Source organism: Thunnus thynnus, chromosome 20, assembly GCF_963924715.1.
Source record: "Thunnus thynnus chromosome 20, fThuThy2.1, whole genome shotgun sequence".
Classification (NCBI taxonomy): Eukaryota; Metazoa; Chordata; class Actinopteri; order Scombriformes; family Scombridae; genus Thunnus; species Thunnus thynnus.
In genome coordinates, this window is record NC_089536.1 from 25,954,727 (window position 1) to 25,976,251 (window position 21,525).

Here is a 21,525-nt window from a genome sequence, read left to right on the forward strand (position 1 = left end):
TTATGAGGAGTAAAGAAGTGGCCATGGAATAGAAGCAGATAATAATAAGGCTGAAAAAAAGCAAAACTCTATCACAGAGATATCAAAGATAGTTGGTTTGCCAAAATCAACGGTTGGGTACATTCTAAAAAAAGCAAGTGAACAAAGGAAAACTAGAATACGTCAAACGAGCTGGTAGACCGAGGAGCATAAGTCTTGTAGATGAGCAGATGGTGAAGTGTTGAGCATTATTTGTGGTAAACTGACCCACTTGACTTCTCTCTAGCCTTATGAACCAACATATACATATTTTTCATTAGAATTTTTCTTTTTGCTAATTTGTGTTTATTGGGTAGTGTTTTTGATATACACTCCAGATATTCCAAGCTAACTTGGAAAGTACATAAATGGCGGGGGGTTCTGGGGGTCCTCCTCAAAAATAGAGTTAAGAAACAGCCACCAAGAAATGAAAACCAAAATTGCATCAAGAACAATATATAATTGGGTGGATCAAGGCAGGAAATGATTATTAGAAGAATGGTTTCATATTTGAAATTATATTTATAAAACATCTTAAAAACATTATGTAGCCTAAAATGGTAGTAGGTTACCTACAAACCGATTATTGGGAATCGCGAGAAAGTTTCAGAGCAACAGAGATACAGAGTGTCCCCGTAACCATAGTAACTCACTCTCACTCCTGCCTGCATGTGTTCGGCACAAGAGGAGAAGGAGAGACGCTGTGCTGCTGCCAGAAGAGCCGCAGCCTGAGGTTACTCTGAGCAGCATGCATGGGAATAAATTAATAGATTTGTGTATATTTCTCACTTTCCCCCTGATGGTCAGCCTGATGGCTGCTGCACAGTGCTGCTGTTGCACTGTGCTGCTCTGTCTTGTCTTTCTGTACTTAATAATACACATAATTTGTTTTTTCACTGCGTGAGAAATGGACGTGTGGCGTGAGAGCGTGTGAAAAGTGTCAATTCCACTTGACTTGGCAGCCCTGACTGATGAGATGAAAATCATCCTCTATCAAAATGATGGAAAGAGGAAAGTGTAGAGAGAAAAAGCAACAGGTTCTGTTATGGCTTAGGCATGTATGGCTGCCAATGGAACTGGCACACTGGCATTTATTGATAATTTCACTGCTGATGGAAGCAACAGGATCGATGCAGAGGCATACAGGAGCATCCTTTGTGTTCACATTCAGCTAAATTACGTTTGACGTACCTAAACTTTGGCCTCTTTGTGCTATATCTCCCACACTGTTCTTTCTGTATTGATGTTAATCTACTCAACTTAAAGCTGAGGCTTGGCGCTTTAATGTAGTATCCATTATTTTCTTTCTAATTGAATATGCTGAACCCCAGAGCCTGAAGAACAAAAAATGTGTAGCTGTTCAAATACTTACTGTCTAGACTATCTATCGAAGGACCAGAGGGAAAATCAAAGGATGACAGAAAATATTAAAAATAGCAGGAAAGATGATCTGTGAAAATTTAGTTTCTAACCAACAGTACTTTAAAGAAAAATAACAACATTACTAGTATACCATTACCTTATAGAATAGGAGGATGAAGTTGATGGCAAAGGCAACAAACAGAGCCAGCATTCTCATATTGTAGAAGTTCCTGGCAAAGTAGTTCTGCAGGGGAGACAGAAAGATGAGCTCATGTCTTCTGGCTGTTTTCCTAAATAAACTATCAACTGCTTGTCATTGTTGTTGTGCTGTTCACATCTTTACTCACACTCTTCACCCCAATGCTCAGTGATGGCTGCTGGCTTTCAGTCACATTATTGCTTTAATATCAGAACTTCCCTCCTCACCCTTACTGCTCTAATCACATATGATCACCAGTATTTGTTGAAACTCTGAACATGTTCACATTTGGACTAGAAAATATTGAGTTGACAGTTGATGACCACCACTGACAAAAGCAAATGAAAAAAGGACAGAAGAGTCTCCTGTACCAGTAGTTTCCTCTGGTAGGCGATGATCTTCTTCAAGAAGGCTGATTCCTGCAGATCAGGCTCATCAGACTTTGAGGTGTGATGCCTTCTTACTTTTGGCTTCATCTTCTCATTCTTCTGTTGTTTCTCTTGTTTCTCTCCATGTCCACCCCTGAAATCACAAAACAGTTCACATTTACATATAGCTAACATGGCTAAACTGCTTCACTGTGGCTACACCCATTTCAATATGCTTTTAGATTTTGGACGGGTATATTATTTTACATATACATTTTTATATATATTTCACAGCTGCGTCTCACCTGTACTATACTTTAATGTTTCTACTGTCTGTACATACTGTGTTTTTGTCTGCCTCTGTAGTTACAATGCCTGTTGTAGGAATCAATAATAAAAACGTGTACATACTCAGGTTTTTTCTCTGGTTCACATTCAGTCTCTGGTGTTGCTTCCTTCTCCTCTGAGGAAGAGCTCTTTGACTGAAAAAGAAAACACTGTTAGAGGAATGAACCAGGGAGAAAGATTTACAAAATATTTTATTTCATTGACACTATGTACTAGGTGTAATTTATATTTATGACTGGATGTATGGGGAAAAATCTTGCTATGGACAAAGGTTGTATTTATAAATGATAGACCACAAAAGTGATGGTAAACTGTTTCTTTAGAATTTTATTTTTTACATAGTTGGCTAACTGGGCAAAAAGGAAACAAGTTTTGGCATCATTGGGGATCAATCCTTGTCCATTAATTAAAACAGACTGCATAAAAAGAACACAAACTGGAGAGAAAGAAACAAGACATAAATTGTGGTTTCAGTGAGTATAATGAAACCACAACCTTTTTTTTCTGTCTCACCTGATGCCTCCGCCTGAGCTCTGGTGGGGGCGCTGTAGGTGGGGTTGGGGGGGTTGGAGAAGGAACTGGGGAGTTGAGCAGATCAGTCAGACTGGCATTGGGGTTATGGGGGGTGATCTTGTATTGGCCCCCTTCCCTTCTTAAGTCCAGACCAAAAATGTCTGACAGCACCTCAGTCTCGCTAGTGTTGACTGCCAGGTCAGCCAGGTCCTCCTTTGGTGAGCCGCGGTCAGAGGGTCTCTTTTCTTTGTCCTCCCCCTCCCCCCGGACCTCGTCCTGAGTGGGGTCCGGCATGTTGGCCAGCAGCTCAGACACCTGGGGATGGTAGCAGTTTAGGTGTTAAGGAAGAGTTCTTATTTAGTTTTGTTCAGAACCTGTGGACACACTGCTCCATGTTATTTTAATTATGTAAAATAACCTTTATGGTCTTGGCTCCCTCAACCAGATTGCCTCCCATGAAGGTATTGTAGAAGATTCGGCAAAATCCTCGGGCCACACTGAATGCTATGTGGAGCAGGCTGAGCAACACTGACCAGTAGAAAGACACCAGGGTGGTCACCATGTCCTTCACTGTCATGTTCTTGATCTTTTTCACCTGCTTCTTTAAGCTTTTCATGGATAACACCTGAAAACAGAGAAAGACAGAGAAGTGGAGGTAAATTGTGTGTTCAGTGGCATGTCTCTGCTGGCTGTTGAGTGTAATAAGGTTCAATGTCCAACATTTACATGACCAGATCAAACATCAAGTAATTTATCACACATGAAGATCAATTCCTCCTCATGTGTTGATTTTACTCAGTCTGTGATAACTGTTGTGTAATGTCTTTTGTAGGTCTGCAGGAGTTTTGTTAACTCTGAGAAAATAAACCCTGCTGATGGAATTTGGGGGTGCAGAGTTTGAAAGATGTGGGCAGGGAGTTAGGAATGGTTTAAAGACAATCGCTATAGAACTACATTATGAGAAATGTAGGATCCAGTGTTTTTGGAGCTTGAGCCATGCTTCGGAGTATAACACAGGATGTCTTGGCCTCTGCCTCTGTATTGATTTTAACTGTCCTTTTTTCAAATGTGTCTGTTGTAAGTCAAGTAACTTTATGGGAATAATTTCTTCAGGTCATAGTTTCAGGTGAAAAGAAAAAGAAAGAATCTTGCACCATGTCCATCTCACTTCTCACTTCATTGACACAATGTTTCGGTCCTCAGACCTTCATCAGGCAGAATTCTTGTCTGTATGAATTTTGAAGACAGTAATGTGTGTGTGGAGATTAGGGCTGTCTCTTATTAGGGCAACTGCAGCTCTGCATTATTATCAACAACTACAGTATGCAGTGATTGTTTATGCAGACAATACATAGATATATCTTCCCCTGAGACCTGGTGACCCAAAAAGCCTAGCTGCTGTTGTCTCAATGACGTCAACTGTTGGATGGCACAAAGTTTTCTTCAACTCAATAACTCAAAAACAGAAATCATATCGTTCAGTCCACCAAACCCTATCAGTCTCATTGAGAGTGTCCTTGGTCCCTTGTCTACTAATGTAAAGCCTGATGCCAGAAATCTGGGAGTACTATTTGATTCAGATTTAAGCTTTGAACCACAGATCAAAAAAGTTGTCCAGTCCTGCTTCCTTCAAATAAGAGCAATCTCCAGAAGTAAACCAATGCTCTCACACTCTGACCTGGAAAAAGTAATTCACGCACTTACTCTCTCTAGATTTGACTCCTGTAACTCCCTCCTTTCTGGCATAAACCAAAAGTCACTCTCTCACATTCAACTAGTTCAGAATGCAAAAGCTATGTTTCTTACTGATTTTAACAGATGACATCACATCACCCCAATCCTGGCTTCTCTCCATTGGCTCCCTGTTAGATTTTGAACAAATTTTAAAATTTTACTGATCACTTTAAAGTATGTCTGGGTCTGGCCCCAAGCTACATAATAAATGTTGACCCCATATGAGCCAGTTTGCAGCCTTAGATCCTCAGGTGGGGACCTTCTAGCTGTTCCAAAATCGAGGCTTAAATCTAAAGGTGACTGTGCTTTTGCCAACACAGCAGCTCGGCTTTGGAACGATCTTTCTGAGATAAGGCTCACAGAATCAGTGATTTCTTTTAAATCACTTCTTAAACCCCATTTTTATAGACTTGCTTTTATGTGATGTCATCTTTTTATTGGTTTTATTCTTTTTATTTGTATTTATTTATATTTGCACCTTTTAATGTTTTTTGTCTTTTTATCTCTTTTACCCTGTTTATCTTTCATCATCCCTCTGTCTTCTCCCTGCTAAGTTTCTGCATCTCTTGTCTTCTTGTTTTAACTTTATCTTAACTTTACCTTAATTTTGTCTTGCTTTTGTTTGGCCTGACTATTTGGCTTTCTGTTGTTATATTGCCTGCTTTTGCTTTGTCTGTCAAAGCATTCTGTTTTAAAAAGTTGGAATATAAATAAAGTTATTATTATTATTATTATTGTTTGAGCAATGAAGACTATGGGATATGGTTCAGGGATCCTGAATAAACTTAAGATTATCCTTTTTTTTTTTTTTGTCAAAATGGTTTAAAATATTCCAAGAATCAGGTACTGGTACAGCCCAGGTTTATAGGAGCTAGCCAACCCTTGAGCCAATCAAAACCTTGTTAAATGTGTAGGAATGGGCTGAAAGGTTTGCCTTGTGTCAATCCCAACAGAGATGACTGGAGTACTTGGATGGTGAAAATTTTGACTCCTAATGGGATGGGATTTTGCACAAAGCACCAACATGTTCAAAAAATGTTTTTTGAACGTGTTGCATTTAACCAACTTTTGAGGACAAGCACAAAGAACATATTATAATATATATGCAGGTAATAAACACATACATGTCCACTTCAATGATGAATACCTTGTATTAAGTGACTATTTCTATTACTTCATTGATCTAAGTTATAAGTATCTGGTATAAATCATGTGTTCATGTATCCCACACAATGCCTTTTTTGACTGTTAGCTGTGTTTGGTGCTGTGTGAATTTTCACAGTGAAAACAGCCCTGTGTTTAATATAATCCAGGGAGTCCAGTAACAGACACCAAAATACTACACAGCAATTCATAATATTATTATGAAGCACAGTAAAATGAATTTTACTGTGCCAGAAAAAGTACGTAATTGGCCAACACAGCACCTTGCCAGATATCTTTGTTGGCACCCCAACTAAGCCAACACAGTGGTCCCATTCAAATGAATGAAGGAGCTGTTTTTCATGCATTCATGCTGATGTCGGTCTGAATGCAGCTTAACACCGTGTTTACACTGAAAGCATCTCAGCCGAGTTTTTCAGTCGTACGTGTCACGCGTGTAGGCTATGCAACCTGAAGCAATGCTCTGTTTTACGTATGTAACTACAGTCATTGTATATTGGGCTCTACACAGACAACGTAGCGTGAGCAGCATCATTTGCAGCGAGTGCTCTGTCTGTGTTTCTACACTGGAGGCCTTCAGGTACAATGTTGACATGGTATAAGTGTGCCCTCACCTTGATCAGCAGCATGACATTGTATCGCAGAGCAAACAGTGCCATGCGGACAGTGGTAACAGAGAAGAAGCCCATCTCAGGGTTTTCTTCATCTGGCTTCTCCCGCTCACTCTCTTCTTTAACCGCTGAGCGCTCGCCAGCATCCGACATCTGAGCCGCCAGCTGCATCTCAAAGATGGTGTCCTCGCAGAAATTCACAAACAACTCCATCTTCTCTTTCTCCCCTCCTTCATTCACCACATCAAAGATGAACTGACGCTTGGATTCTTTGACCTGGGTAGAGGGTAAATAAGTGATAGCAGATAGAGTTTGCACAACCGGGAGCTGGGAGGAAATTTGTGGATTTGTTGTCATTATTGAACACTGTGACCAAATCAGGCAGCGTCTCTTTGAAGTGACTACTCTGGAAATTCATTCATTTGTTGTACCATCTTTACCTGAGGTTTCTCCCACTGAGTTCGACTGGACTCGCTGATCTCAAAGTACACCCTCTCGATGCGCTTGGCACTGCCCATGATCTCGATCCTGCCCAGGTATGGCTGAAAGTAGTTGAGGACGCTCTCTGCCAGCTCCAGAAAGGTCTGCAGCCGGGTGTCATGAGGCATGTGCTCCGACAGGTTGGTCAGCAAAACCGCCACATTGAAGCCAATATCCTTTTGAATCACAGTTCAGTTTAAAGTTTTTGAACCTTTCACATAAATCAATTTCCCTTTTCAACTTGTTTCTCCTTTCCCACTAAAGAAGTTCAACACAATTCATTCTCCAAAATCTGTGAGGATCACAGTAGAATGATTCTACAAAAAGCTGCACTTAAAACACAGAACTTGGCTACTATAAGGCTACTATAAGGCTACTATCCATGGTAAATCTTAACAATGTTGGGTAACTCTCTAGGCTTAGTTCAGACCAAAGATTCATGATGAGACACGCTGAAACTTGCAACTACTTGCAATGCGCCGATCTGCAAAACCTGCCAGTTTACATCAATGCAACTAGATGAGATGGTGTATCATCTCCGTAGCAACGACGCAGTGTACTTCTGTTCTAACTGACAGGTTTTCAGGCTTTTTTATAGCTGGATATAATTTGTAGCGTTTTAACATATGAATAAGGATATTTCAGTGAGTTACTTGCTACAGTTGCATTTCTAGTATTGATGAAACGGGGGGAAAAAGATGGGAGGGTCCAGGCTCTCTTTTCCTTCGTCCAAAGCTCTACCATTTCGATCAACTGACAGTTTGCTGACCTTACCAGCTGACTTTGCTATGAGGTGATTGGCTGTTGAAACAGGTAACGTGCCTAATGTCCTAAAACCAGCCACTTGAAACTTGACAAACTGAGGCGACGCCATCAGCCGGCTTCAGTCGAACTGAGAAGGACCAGTTCACACTGCTGCAACTTTTCCTTGCAACATTCTAAAACGGTTTCATCTCGTTGTGAATCTTTGATCTGAACTGGGCTTTAGATTACATCCCAGAAAAATTAAAGATACACTTAAACTGTGCCATCAGAATGTGAATGTGTGTGAATGGGTGAATGTGACTCGTAGTGTGCGCTTTGAGTGGTCAGACCATTTAATGGGCACTGTCCTAGCTGAGAAATTTGATTCCACAAAACCAACAATAAAATAGGATGGCTGAGCTGTCAGTCTAGAACCCAACAACAAGAGAAGTCCCACATGTTTCAGTGTGTGTCACAGTAGAGAGAAATAGAGAAATGAGTGGAATCGTATCAAATTACTTATTCTAATCTGGCTCCATTATCAGTCAAAAGAATGGAAATGAAAAAGAAGAAAAAAAGAAGAAAAAAGACCAAAAAGAAAAAGGCGAAACTGACAAAAAAAAAAATCCAAGTAGGTTCTCTTACTAACCTCACATTAGATCATGTTAAAAGACTTGATGAAGATGTACTTTTTTAAAGATCTGTGAATATCAAGTCCTTTACCTTGGCTGGCTCATGAAAACGCTCCACAAATTCTTCATAGTCCAGGAGTTCATTCTCATCAGTCTCAGCACAGGAGAGAAGGAACTCTGTCTCAGACTGGGTGTAGTGTTTATGACTCTCCATGGCCTTATGGAAGTCCCTCTTGGAGATGAGACCTATCAGTTAATTTGTAAATCAATAAATCAACAGCTCTCACATGTGTCTTGATAAATCTCTACATTCATATAATTAAAATCATGTAAAGCCTGATGCTTCCCGAATGACAAATATGATAAAAAAAACAACATTTTGGAACCTTGCCTTTTCCATCAGGGTCATACTCCTTGAAGGTGTCTGATGAGGTGAGATCTTTCAGTTTGAGGAACATGTCAAAGAACTTGAGGATCATCTCCACGTTGTTAGAGGACTCCACCAGCATGTCCACCATCTGCTTCCCAATGGTTCCGTTCACCACATTACCTGCCAAAACAGGACAACACACATATGAAGGCATTCAAATAAAACCAACACGACATGAAACTACTTTCACCATCCACAGTCAGTAGAGCTGGTCTCACAGCACAGTGGCTGTCATTACCCCGTGTTTTTTTTCATTTAGCCTGATGATATAGTGATTGTGAAATAATGATTTTATCTGCCGCATAAAGCTTGGTAACAATTTATTATTATCTGACAACAGAAACAGAAAAATATGCAAATGAAAACAACTATATCATTAAAACAGTGTATGTGATGACAGAGAACAGGAGATAATAGGTTATAAATGCAATCTTCTTGCAACCAAGAGCTTGAAACTGAAACTTCTGGTAGTATCTGGTATCTGGTAGCTCTTCAGTGTAATTAGTGTAATCAGTAAAGTGTATGAACTACACAGCAGACTGCAGTCTCTGCTAAAAGTGAGGGTGACGTGGTCTCATGAATGAATCCATGCACATTGAGTAGAACTGTGTTATATATGTGTTTGCTGTCTGAAAGGGGTATAAATTTAGTAGAAGGTACATAACTTGTTATATAGTGCTACTGTGGCTTGCATGTGTCTGTGTAATCCTCAGCTAATGTCAATGTACTGGTATCACTACTGGTGAGTAAGTAACTGCATGTTACTTCCTAAAAAACAACATCCCTTTAAAGCCAATCTCTGTACAATGTACAGACTACATTTTCAACATGTACTCAATCTGTGTCAATGGTGTCATTTATATTTAACATAAAATGTATTTATATACATACTTTACTTACAGACAGTGAGGCTATTTATTTCAACCTGTCAATTATCGTGAATAGCAGCATTCATACTAGTCATGCTTTTTTTCAACATGTGTGTGGATGTTTAAGAACATTTGTATTATAACACTTGGTAAACACAACTAACTAAAAACCACTGCAAATACATTTTCATTCTTTTTAGTTCAGTTCTGAAAGAAGAAAGGTGACTGTGTTTTGTGTAATTTTATCAGTACTTGAAGTTTTGAGTGAAACACTGCTTTTCAGCTTGGTATTGGGACTCTTTCATACAAGTTAAAAGTATACTCATGGACATAAACCTACCCTCCAGCATAGACAGCAGCATAACCACCATGTCTTTCTGCAGATCCATCAGTTCCTTCAGTAACTCAATCTGACTTGAGTCCTGGGGTGAAAAAAGAAAAATAAAAAAAAATACAAAGGTGTTTTAAGAATTTTCAAGCCACCTACACTTTGTTTAACCATTCCAAAAATGACAAAAAAATAACTCATTCAGAGAATATTCTTGTTTTTCTGTTTTACTGTAATAACATTTCATGTGAATGTGATGGAATTAGTGACCGTAATGAAGGGTGGTTTTATGGATTCGATGAAGAACTGTTTGTAATATCCTGCCTGATTTATTACAAACATGCATGTAATGCACTTCATTGAAGTTTATCCTTTGACTTCAAATTTGAAATGAGACACTGAAGACAAAATGCACATGTGTAGTTTTATGTATAACAAGGAGGACATGATCCTCCCCATCCACTCCCTCAATGAACAAGGATTGCAAGATTGACTGGCAGTTACACATATTGGCTGCAGTAAGTACATCTCTCAGTTTACAGTACAGTGTTTGTTCCAATAAACAATAACACAAGTATCAGTGAGAGGGGCTAAATGACCAAGAAAAAGGACCTAAGTATCAATTTGCTACTCCTTAAAGATGACATAACGTGCACATTTCCAGGTCTACATTTTTTCTGGGGCTCTACTAGAATATCTTTGCATGATTTACAGTTCAAAAAATATGTCTATGATCATCAGTTTCTTTGCACATTTGTAACAAAGACTTCTGTTACGAGAAATACTGGCTGGGAGAGCTTAATCAGCTGAGCGTGCTTGGTCTGCTATGCCCAAAGGAGACCATGGCCTTGCCTGGAGCTGTGCCACAGAGGAAACATTGAAAGCGGTGCAACAGGACATGGAAGCAAGTGGGCAAGTGTGGGGGAGTGCAAGCTAGGCTAACTGTTAACCCATATAAACCGGCAGTTCCAACAATCATGTTGCCTAATGTTCTCTGGACAGCAAAGTAGATTATATAACTCCCCCATCAGTGCTGGTCACTTGTTGACATGCAAGAGCTGTCTGCATTCAACCGAGACATGTACTTTTCTTTCTAAATGCACTTTAATGCACTGTGCTGCTATCTGCTCATTCTTTTTTTGAATCTTGAATCTTGAACTTCTCATCTGGAGTGCCCCAGTAGCCGAAAGGTTATTGTGCATGCCACATGACTGCAACGTCACTGGTTCGATTCCCGCCAGGGACCTTTGTTGCATGTCATATTCATCTCTCTCTCCCCTCGTTTCCTGTCTGCCTCGTCACTGACCGCTATTCAATAAAAAAGGAAAAAACGCTAAACAACTCCTTATTTAACTTATACTGGCCCTTCATGCAGTCCCTCAGTTCAACCTCTATCTGAAACAGGTCATTTTAGCTCCTGTCTCTTTAAGGCCCCCCTTCCGATGAGCCTACTCTGTTTTGATCGGTCATCTCCTGAAGGCTTGCCCCTTGGCGGACTTCTGCCAGCTCCAGAGGCTACATAAACAAACAATTTTCCTGTTCTTTACTCAAAATATAAACATCTCAAATATATCTGCACATGGTCCAACATGAATCCGATCCAAAATATGTGGGTGGATAACAAAAACAGCCTGTGAACAACCTTAGCAACAAAGGCTACGAAACAGACAGCATGCACAAACAATCTGACGTCAGTTCAATGGGGAAGTAACTTTGCAAACGGAGAATGCAGAACAGGCCCTGACCTTTGACTTGAAAGTGCTATTTTTACATACTTTCACCTCAATTTTAGGACTTTGACTATGATTAACATAAAAATCTGACATTATAACAATATATAAATGTCAGAAAATTACAAAAGGCATAATATGTCCCCTTTAAGAAGAGCTAGTTGAAATGGTAACAATGCATCAATGCTGCCACCTATTGGAGGTTTTCAGGCATCTGTTTTAAAGTATTTTTTTAGCAACATCTCTTTTGAGATGTGACAGGAAATTACATGAGGTAGAGGGCATGGCATGCCACAAAGGCTTCCTGGCCAGACTCAAACAGGAGACATTATAATTAAATGATCAACATCTTAGTCCCCTAGTCCACTGAAGCCCCACACTTTGTGAATTTAACTCACCTGAGACAATTTCATTTGCATATGAGCGAAGACATGTAGAAAACCAACCACAGCGTCCCACAGACGACTATGGGCCAAACTCTGCTGGTTGCCAGTACACGGTCCCTATAACATCATTAGTAACAATAAGTCACATTACCATCAACAATCTGATATCAGTTTTATTCAACAGGAGTTTTCTAGATTTAAATGTGTTGGTATTTTTTCACAGATACTGCCTTTAAGAATTGCAGAATATTGATATTATATTGGTTTCCAACTGTCCATTTTCCCACATAGTAGAAATATATTTTTATTACCTCTTATTCAAACTCTGCCTTCAAATTAATATTATCAGAGATATCTCCTCATCCCTTTTTTATTTAAGCATTGGGATAAAGAAATGGCTGTCACAATGAAAATTAACTTCATAATTGACATATCGAGACTGCTCTTAACAACTTCCTTCAAAATCATTTAAGCCCCTTTCATCAACTTTTGAGAATATTTTAAGGACTGGAGCTGTTATTTCCTTCTATATAACAGTGACATCAACAGTGATAACAGCAGTTGCTTGTCGTACCTGGATGTACTCTGTGAGTGTATTGAAAACCTGCTTGGCCACGTTTATTGCTTTGGAGAAATTCCTCTGGCCCTGCTCGTCTATGACATCTTTCCCAGAATAATACCAGTAGAAATCACTGATAGACTCCTAGAGAAGAGTGAAGAGGGAGGGCAGGAGGAGTAAAAGGAGGAGGCATGGGAGGGAAAGTTAGAGAGGGAGATTAAAAGAACAAATCAGACTAATCACACTAAAAGAATTGAAGTTACTGTTTTTATTGCTTTTATAATAATATAAAAATATATTATTAGTATTATTAGTAGTGGAGGCAGAGTATATTGCAACAGTGTATAAAGACACAATATAAACCATAGTATAAACCATAAAAAACAGACGGAAAAAAACAAGTCTGAAAAATTCAGAACCTGGATATTGTGTTTTAATAGTTTTGGCCACCATTTGGACTATAACTTACAATAACTTATGAGGACATGTTTGCTTTAGTCCAAGTGACATTCCATACAGTAATACTCCAGTAGTAAATTGTGTCTTTGGAGGTTAGAGTGAAGATGAACATTCAAAAACTGCATTGTGTAACTGCAACTGTGCACAACAGTAAATACACACAAGTATACAGTACAAGTAATTAATAATCAGTGATTGGGCTGTGCAATTTGGAGAGAGGAGATGTATACACTTGAGAGTGGGAGACAGGTAACTATTGGTGACGAATGCCTAGGATACTGTCACAAGGTAAGGGCAAGACTATTAGTTTGCTAATCTTTTGTATGTGTCAAAGTTTGCAAAAACATGCATGACCTGAAGATCCACCAAGCCAAAATAATAATGCTTAAGGGGAGTGGGGGTGCTGTGGTTCAGGTAGTACAGCAGGTCAGCTCCATTAAGGAGCAGCAGGTGACAAGAAACAGGAAACAGCAGGCAGTACAAGGGAGCAAGGGAGAGGAATAGGACCACTTTAGCAGATCTTGGAACACTGTGAGGAAGCAGGGGCAGAGACAGAGCCAGGAAGTGAAGGGTATTTTGGACAAATTCCTTTCAGTTCACCAAGAAACTGCTTAGGCAGAACTGAAGTGGCCACCTGGCATCCTTGAAAGAGGAGATCAACCATTACTTCAACAATATCTACACCATCAACACCAAGGAGCCAACCTTGAAGGAGATCGCAAGCACTGTTGAGTAGTTCAGGGCTATCTTACTCCTCAGTATTGCAAGATATTCTTCAGTATTGTTGCTTGACAAATAAAGGAGTACCTCCTGAAAACTCCATTAACACCTTTTCTTCAGAAAAGGGGAGTCCCAAAGGTCCCAGGGTGTTCACTCTGCTGATGTGAGAGGCAAGAGACGGTCGTGGAGACCTGGTCCTCACCATTGCGTATCACTCTATACCCCTCAAGCTGGTGGAAACATTGCTGGTTCAGCATCATATTCCAGGTTAGATCAGGGATTTGATTCTGGACTATTACAATTGGTTTAGCCTCAGAGTCACTCCCAGAACAATAACATCAGCATGGCATCAACTGGACAAGGGAATCATCGTCAGTGATCATCACTTCCTGTGACTGGCTGGGAGTACCACAAAGTCTAAGCAGCACTGCCTTGTGTTGGCAGAAGAACAAGCTACAGCTCCCCTTGAGCATGACAGGGGAGTTTGTGGTTACCCAGGCAAGGGAGCAGCTGGTATATAGAGACCTCTCTGACATCATAAGAATCTAATGCTGGCACTGAAGTCAGGACTGGGAGAATGTGGAGGACCCAAGAGGAGGTTGACCAGACTGAGTGTGCTGTGGTGCCACAATGGTATCAAGCTAGGCAGGGTTTGATTGCGTTACAAGACCACACTATTAGAGAGCCCAAGGCAAAAGAGCAGAATGTTAACTTAGGGAGGCAGCTCCCAGGAAGTTCCCAGAACTTATTGCAGAGACCATACTCAGGCCAGACATGGTCCTGATGTCTGAAACAACAAGGCAAGTGGTCCTGCTAGAAGTGACTGGAGGGCACAAGTTTGCCCAAGCCACACCATTGCACTGGGTGACATGTTCCTTCACCACAAAGATTACAATCATGGTAGTTTGTTTAGAATTGACTCCAAGGACTAATGACAGCAATCATGTTTTCAGTCTCTGAAGAGTAGTTCCATGTATGGCAGATGCCACTGAGCATGTGCAGGAATTCGGTTCCATTTCCAGTCCTTCTTGTTGTGCTACATATTGTCTTTGTTCTTCCGTGACCATAACATGTGTAACAAAGGAGCATGTCACCCAGTGCAGCAGTGTGGCTCATCAACTTGCTTTTAGTAGTTTTTGGACAACACTGGAGGTCCATGGCACAGAAGAATATGATATATCAGGCATTAGATAAACAATACTTGTAAGTAGATCAATTTAGTTGGTTTGGCTCTGCAAATTTGTTGATAATAAGAAAAACGTACAGGAAACCAGCAGCCATATCCCTTAAAATGGTTGAAGCAGGAGCAGGAGCAGGAGTGCTACCTCATCAAGGCAGTCTACTAGGGCCAGCAAGGAGCATGGACACAATGGGAGGCCACCATAAGCAGAGGCATCAGCTGGGCAGACATCTAGCGAACTGTGCAAGCACGGCTCAGCTTCTTGATAAGGGCAACATATGACACCCTTCCATGTCCCTGAAACCTATCCAAGTGGTTTGGGAGAGAGATCAAGTGCCTGCTATGTGGCGACAACAGTACAGGCCTCCAGCACATCCTGTGAGGGTGTAAGGTTGTGCTGGCACAGGGGCGCTTCAGGTGGCGGCACAACCAGGTGCTGAGGAAGCTGGTGGAGCTGTTGGAGAAGTGCACGGTAAGGGGAAACAACTCCTCACGTCACCATAAATTGTTGATTCCCTTTGTCAAGCCAGGAGAGAATTGACAGAAGCTAGGAGCAGGAAAGACAACATCTCTGCTTACTCCTGGAAAGGCATGGGAAATGCTTGTTGACCTGGGCAAGCAGCTAGTTTTCCCACCTGAAACCACACAAACAACTCCCAGACCAAATGTTGTGATGTGTCCCACGGCTGCCAAGAACGTCCTCATCATTGAACTTACTATCCTTCGGGAGGACGGGATACCAGCAGCACATACATTCAAGCGGCTCAAGTACTGAACTGACAGTAGATTGCAATGAGGCTGGCTGGACCGCAACCATCCACCCAGCGGAAATCAAATGGAATGGCTTTGTGGGCAAGTCAGCAATCCAACTTCTCTGTGCAGCTGGAATGACCGGGGCCAGCCTACAGAGGGACATCAAAAAACTGGCAGAAGAGGTTGAGAAGTCAAGCTACTGGTTTTGGCTTCAGAAGAGGAACAGCTTTTCAACACCCCAATAGTAGTAGCTGTAGGGGCTTTCAGGGAGATGTCCCCAACTGGCCATTGCCCCCTCCCCCACTGAGAGATGTTCTAGGTAGGGGGCAAAACATCAGTTCTAGGTAGGGGGCAAAACATCAGTGAACGGTGGCTCCAGCTGATGACCCTGCAGATTACCCAGTGTGCACTGTTGGAGGCGCAGCAGGCAAAGATGCCAGGAAGCAATAACACCACCTGTACAACACACCTTTGCAATGAAGCTGTGCGTAAAATGTTATCATAATTTGAAAAATGGCCAAAACTAATAATATGAAAGAAAATCTTAAAAGAAAAAATAAGAATTTCTTTTAAGATTAGACTTTGGCTGTTAAGTAAATCATGTTCATACTGACATGTCTTTGAGAAGCAATCTTAAATTTCACTAAATGGTTTTTAGTCAGGCCTGAATGAGAATTTTTAAGACTTCATTTCATTAGTTTCAGGAAAATATATTGTTTACAAACTGCAGAAGTGATGAGAGCGAGCTAACCTGGACTCTTAGAAGGTAGTCGACAGTCGAGATAATGATGTTGACGGTTGTATTGTTCCCCGTTTGTGTCCTCAAGTAGTTCTGGAAGTCTGGAACAAGGATATCGCAAACTATTGCAATTTTCCATTTGTAAAATGTGTTCAAATGAATAAATACAGTGGTGATAATCTTTCACTAAAATATTCTACAAAATATTATGTTAAGCCTCAGACCTCAGATAATAATCCATACAGAGGAAAGCTAATAGTGTTGAAAATTTTAAATCCTTTGAGTAAATCTGCATTTATCAGTTGCAGATTTTACTGGTTGAAGAAACAAATTTCCAATATTCTTTTCAAACTGCATTTGTAAATGTACTTAACAGTGAGATGCTCAGCCATATTCCTAGATGAAATCTAAGAACTTGCACACACACCTGAGTTGTGTCCTTCACAGAGGAGCTGCAGGAAGCGGAAAAGGTCACAGGTGAACTCATCATCCTGCATGACCTTCTCACCTGGCCGGAGAGAAGAAACACACACAGCCACACACATACATGCACACACATACATACACAGACAGACACATGCAGACACACATATGCACAAGCACATACATAGGTATGCACAAACGTACACACGAGAACACGGGCATGGGCAAACACACACATTCATATAAACAGACACACATACACATAAAGAAAGTCAGAGAACAGTGAAGACAAAAGCAGACAACAAAGAGGAAAGGGATAGACAGACAAGAAGATGGAGAGTGAAGAAGTATTAAAAAGAGATGGTGCTAATGTGAGAAAATCCCCAGTGTTATCTTTCAGTGACTGAAAGGTGTATGGTCATAATACAACCTTCTTGAAAAACACACGCAGATAAAAAAAAACAAAAAACAAAACACACACACACACACACACACACACACACACACTTGGATGAGCAGTGGGCAGCCACAGCACTTGGTGGTGGACTGAAGTGGACTGGTCTTTAAACTGCAGCATTTTATAGTCAGGAATGGGTTTAGTCTCTTTTCATGTCTTCTTACAGCTGTTGTATATGATTTGAGGGAAAATGTGTCAGTTGCTGCTGTCATTTGTAGATTCTGCATAAATTTGAAACACATTGGGGAAGTTGAGGACATCTGCTCTGACTGTGCTAAAATGCTGCTTTGAACCATGGAATGCAAAAGGAAAAGAGGGTCAGAGAAAGGAAGATGAGACACCACACAATAACTTAATACAATAATATCAACATAAATATTACATCAATACAAAATGACGACAAACTGGACTGGGCTGAGGGAGAGAAATCTGTAGGTCTAAAACAAGACTGAAAGTGCAGTTTTCTTTTTCTTTTTCAGTAAATGTGCAATTATAGATCAGTCCCACCAAGATGTCAGAGTTTTCATTTTATTTTTCATGACCCAAAATAACTGAATTTGCTTCACTTTTTTTCCCCCCAGACTTTTTCTGATGTCCACTTGTGTAATGGAAGAAAAGTGTAATGTGATTGTGTTTGATTGTATAATAAATTGTGGTAGAGGAAAAAAGACAACTAGAAGCAAACAACACAATTCTTAAAATAAATGAGTGCTAATCATAATACATTGTAACTTCTAATATAATCTGGGTGTGGGTCATGGTGGCAATGGGCTAAGTAAGAAAGCCTAAACAGCCTTCTTTCAAGTAACAGCCTTCTTTTACTCCTAGGAGATCATTACCTAAATCCCCCCCAATGCGATTTAGTTCTTTTCTGGGTCTCAGGGATCTATTCTTGTGTCCTCCACCTCCAGAGGAAAGTGTCTAGTTAGCCCCCTATTCAGATGCCTGTACCCCCTCAATTGGCTCATTTCAATGTGAAGACACACTGGTTCCATTTATGACTTGGTTCAGCAGCTCACTCCCAACTTGAAGGTAGCAATCCAAGCTTTTTTCTGCACTGAATCATGGCGGGTGGTACTGACACTTTTCTTGGTTACTTTATACTCAGATGCTAACTGTTCCAGTGTGTGCTGCAGTTCTTAGACTGATAATGCCAGCAGAACTACATCATCTGCAAAAGATGTAGTCCCAAGGTCAACACACTGGACACACTCTGCCTCTCGGCTGCACCTTGAGATTCTGTCCACAAGACAGCCTGAGCAGTTTGATCATAAGGCTCCAACAGGTCCCAAAAGCACAAGTAGACTGGGTGGCCAAACCCTGCACGAGTAAAGAGCTAGCCCACTGTTCCACAACATGGATAGAGTCTGCATCGCTCCTTCTGACTTTGAGGTTTGACAACACTGTCCTGAGTCATAACTTATGCCTGAGCCTATGCCAGGGCTTCGCCAGGGAAAATAAGCAGTGAGATACCCCGATAGTCGGAGCATACCTTTCATCTCCGCATGACACTGAAGCAGTGTGTCAAACAAGACAGCCTATCGAGAGCCTTCAGAATCTCAGGGTGAATTCTGTGTTACCATGCCACTGTAGAACTACCTCAGTGACCTCACCAGGGAAATTAAAGCTTACCCCGAGTCCTCCAACTCTGCCTCCTCTATATAGGGTGTGTTGGTCACATTCGGGAATTATTGAAGGTGAAACCACAGTCGAGGTTAGCGGTTCACTTCCCCTGGTTAAAACAGCCCGGAGCAGGCCCTGTGTTCCCCTCTCTCAGTCATCTAAAGCCAGAACTTTTTTGCGGTCAACCCATGGTCCTTCTCCATGGCCTCCCCAAACTCCCACATCAGTTTTTGCTTGCATGACCGCAAAAGCCACTGTCTCTCTGGTAAATCTGAGTGGTTGGTGAGGATTGCTGTAATTGTCCATAGCTTCTGGTTGTGAATCAGATTTTTATTTGTAAAGTGGAGGATTGGTCAAAATTTTAAGTGCTCACAAATAATATGAGAATTGGTTGAATTTGTGTAATTCATGTGATGCAGGGTCTTACGTGTACATTCCTGGGTGGACTGATGGATGGAGCAGGTAAGACTTCTTGAAATTAGACTTTAACAAAGCGTGCTCTACAGTTATTGATACTATGGCAATAAAGTTATTTTAATATTTGTCTAGGTATAATCTTTTGAATAGTTAAATGTCTCAACAACAGTAGGTTGTCTCATCTTTCTCATTTTTTAATATAATAGTGATTAAGTTAATGCTGTATTTCTAACCAAAACAGATTGCTACTGTTTTGGAATGACTCACAATTTGTTTCTAAAGCACTTTCAGTCTCATTCCCAACACAGTGATAAACCAGATGAGGGGGATATATTTTTCACAACTGAAATAAAATGATGGGACCATATTAACTTTATAATCTTAATATCTCAATAAGTGCATCTCTGTGTTAATGTGCTATAACAATTGACAAGCTGAGGATGTGGTCTAAGAGCACAAAAAACTTCCTCTGATCTAAGTTTTCAATACTTTATATAGTTAAACTACAACTACAAATAAATCATGAAATAAAAATACAATACTAAATTGAAAATAAGTCAAAACATAAAATCATAAAAAAAGGAACGGGTTATTCAAATGAAGAGTTTCTTCATGTAAGTAAAACAGTCATGAAGGACAAGTACACTAACTACAGAACACAGCTCAGCCAGTAAACAGAGAGAAGATGGGAGGAAGGCAGGAAGAAGGAAGGAGACAAGGATCTGATCTTCACCCTCCTCCACTCGCAGAGCAGAACGGCCAAAAACAGCCACTAAAAACTCCAAAGTGCAACACTTACAGAGAAAACAAGGAGAGGTAGACCAAACAGAACGGATGAAAAAGAGATGAGAAACAAGCAGGGCTGCAAATATTTCTATTTTTGATCTTGATTTTTTTTTTGTGATGAACCTATACATGAAATGCTTCTAAAATATTTAAGTCAATTAAAATGTCACTTTTATTTGTACTAGTACAGTATTTCCTAATCTTTGTCTTAATGCATGATCAGTCATATTATACAGTTTAATCAACCAATAACATTTTCAAGCATACCCCAACCTCTAGCCTGCCAAGCCTCTGTTCCAAATGTAGCTTGTTTAGACACTGTGTTGAACTGTGTTGTCTTTAGGCAATTTAAGCTTGATAACAGGCGACTTATTAACTTGAATGAACTGTTAGTTTTGGCTTTGTAACTAACCGACATTTAGGGTCATTTAAATGAAACTTGATGGCCTTATGTTTTCTAACAATAATACAAATGTTCTGGGGTTTTTTTTTGTTTGTTTGTTTTGTTTTCATAAAAGAACAAAATTGATGCTACATCTATTTACTTATCACTTCTTTCTTATTACTTATATTATCAACTGTTGGCTCTGTTTTGTATTTCTAAAATTCTAATATTTTAGTTGGCATTAGGTTAAGAGTTTGGTTCATATACTGACTTAAGTAAAATGCATTTTTTGAGTGTCTAACTGTTAATATATGCATATGGTATAAACAGGATTGTATAAATTGTCTAATTTAGTTATTTATACAGACAATCGAGGAAATTAATTTCTTAAAATGTTATGCTGCATTAATATGCTGATATTTTTGGCCACATTGGAGGAGTGGAACAAGCACTAAATACAACATTGACATATTATAGCCTCATAAACTTACATGGTAAAACATGTTAGCAAACAGTTGCTTAATTAACCATCCAGCAGGCACAAAGCAACATTGGTATTCCTTTGGAGTTGTGGCTGTTTGCAGCAAACTTGGTCGGTCTGCTGTTTGGTGCTGGGCAGGTAATGTACAGTGGGTTTATCAGAACTGAAGACAGCTGCTTACTGCTGCTGGAAACAAGGTTGATAAGAGTCATGAGTCTAACCTAAAACAGTAAAGCTATGGACCATAAAACTGAGCTGACGGGAAATAATTCTCTATAGGTTTTACATTACACAATCATTTGATGAATATGAATATTATTATTATTATTAATAATAATTATAATTATTGCAGCCCTAGAGTGAGTCATAGTGGCTGAGAACACAGAGGGGATTGTACACTTCACAACAGATAACAACCAGCACAATAACCATCTCAATTACTGAGACACAACAACCAGCTGACTTTAGGTTGACTACATGACAGAGAGGGTAGAGGTCAAGGATGAGGGTGGGGGACGGTAAATACTCATATTAGTAATATTTAGAATGTGCCAGATACTGTACAAATCCTGAGAAGGAAGCATACATGGGTTTTGTTTTAGATGGCAGGCTGTGGCATTACAGCTA

General features: G+C 40.2%; 1 protein-coding gene across 10 annotated transcripts in view; it reads right to left on the minus strand.

The window, feature by feature from the left end:
• ryr2a (ryanodine receptor 2a (cardiac)) overlaps positions 1-21,525 on the minus strand; it is a 189,612-nt gene that overhangs the window by 18,481 nt on the left and 149,606 nt on the right. For all 10 annotated transcript variants that reach the window (XM_067577426.1, XM_067577425.1, XM_067577418.1 and 7 more), the window contains 14 exons: positions 16,754-16,834; positions 16,339-16,427; positions 12,491-12,619; positions 11,929-12,033; positions 9,813-9,894; positions 8,565-8,723; positions 8,265-8,419; positions 6,758-6,973; positions 6,321-6,593; positions 3,227-3,433; positions 2,809-3,123; positions 2,359-2,429; positions 1,951-2,101; positions 1,538-1,624 (listed from right to left, as the gene is read on the minus strand). In XM_067577426.1, the coding sequence (XP_067433527.1) occupies positions 1,538-1,624; positions 1,951-2,101; positions 2,359-2,429; positions 2,809-3,123; positions 3,227-3,433; positions 6,321-6,593; positions 6,758-6,973; positions 8,265-8,419; positions 8,565-8,723; positions 9,813-9,894; positions 11,929-12,033; positions 12,491-12,619; positions 16,339-16,427; positions 16,754-16,834 (2,120 nt within the window). The remainder of the gene's footprint in view (positions 1-1,537; positions 1,625-1,950; positions 2,102-2,358; positions 2,430-2,808; positions 3,124-3,226; positions 3,434-6,320; positions 6,594-6,757; positions 6,974-8,264; positions 8,420-8,564; positions 8,724-9,812; positions 9,895-11,928; positions 12,034-12,490; positions 12,620-16,338; positions 16,428-16,753; positions 16,835-21,525) is intronic.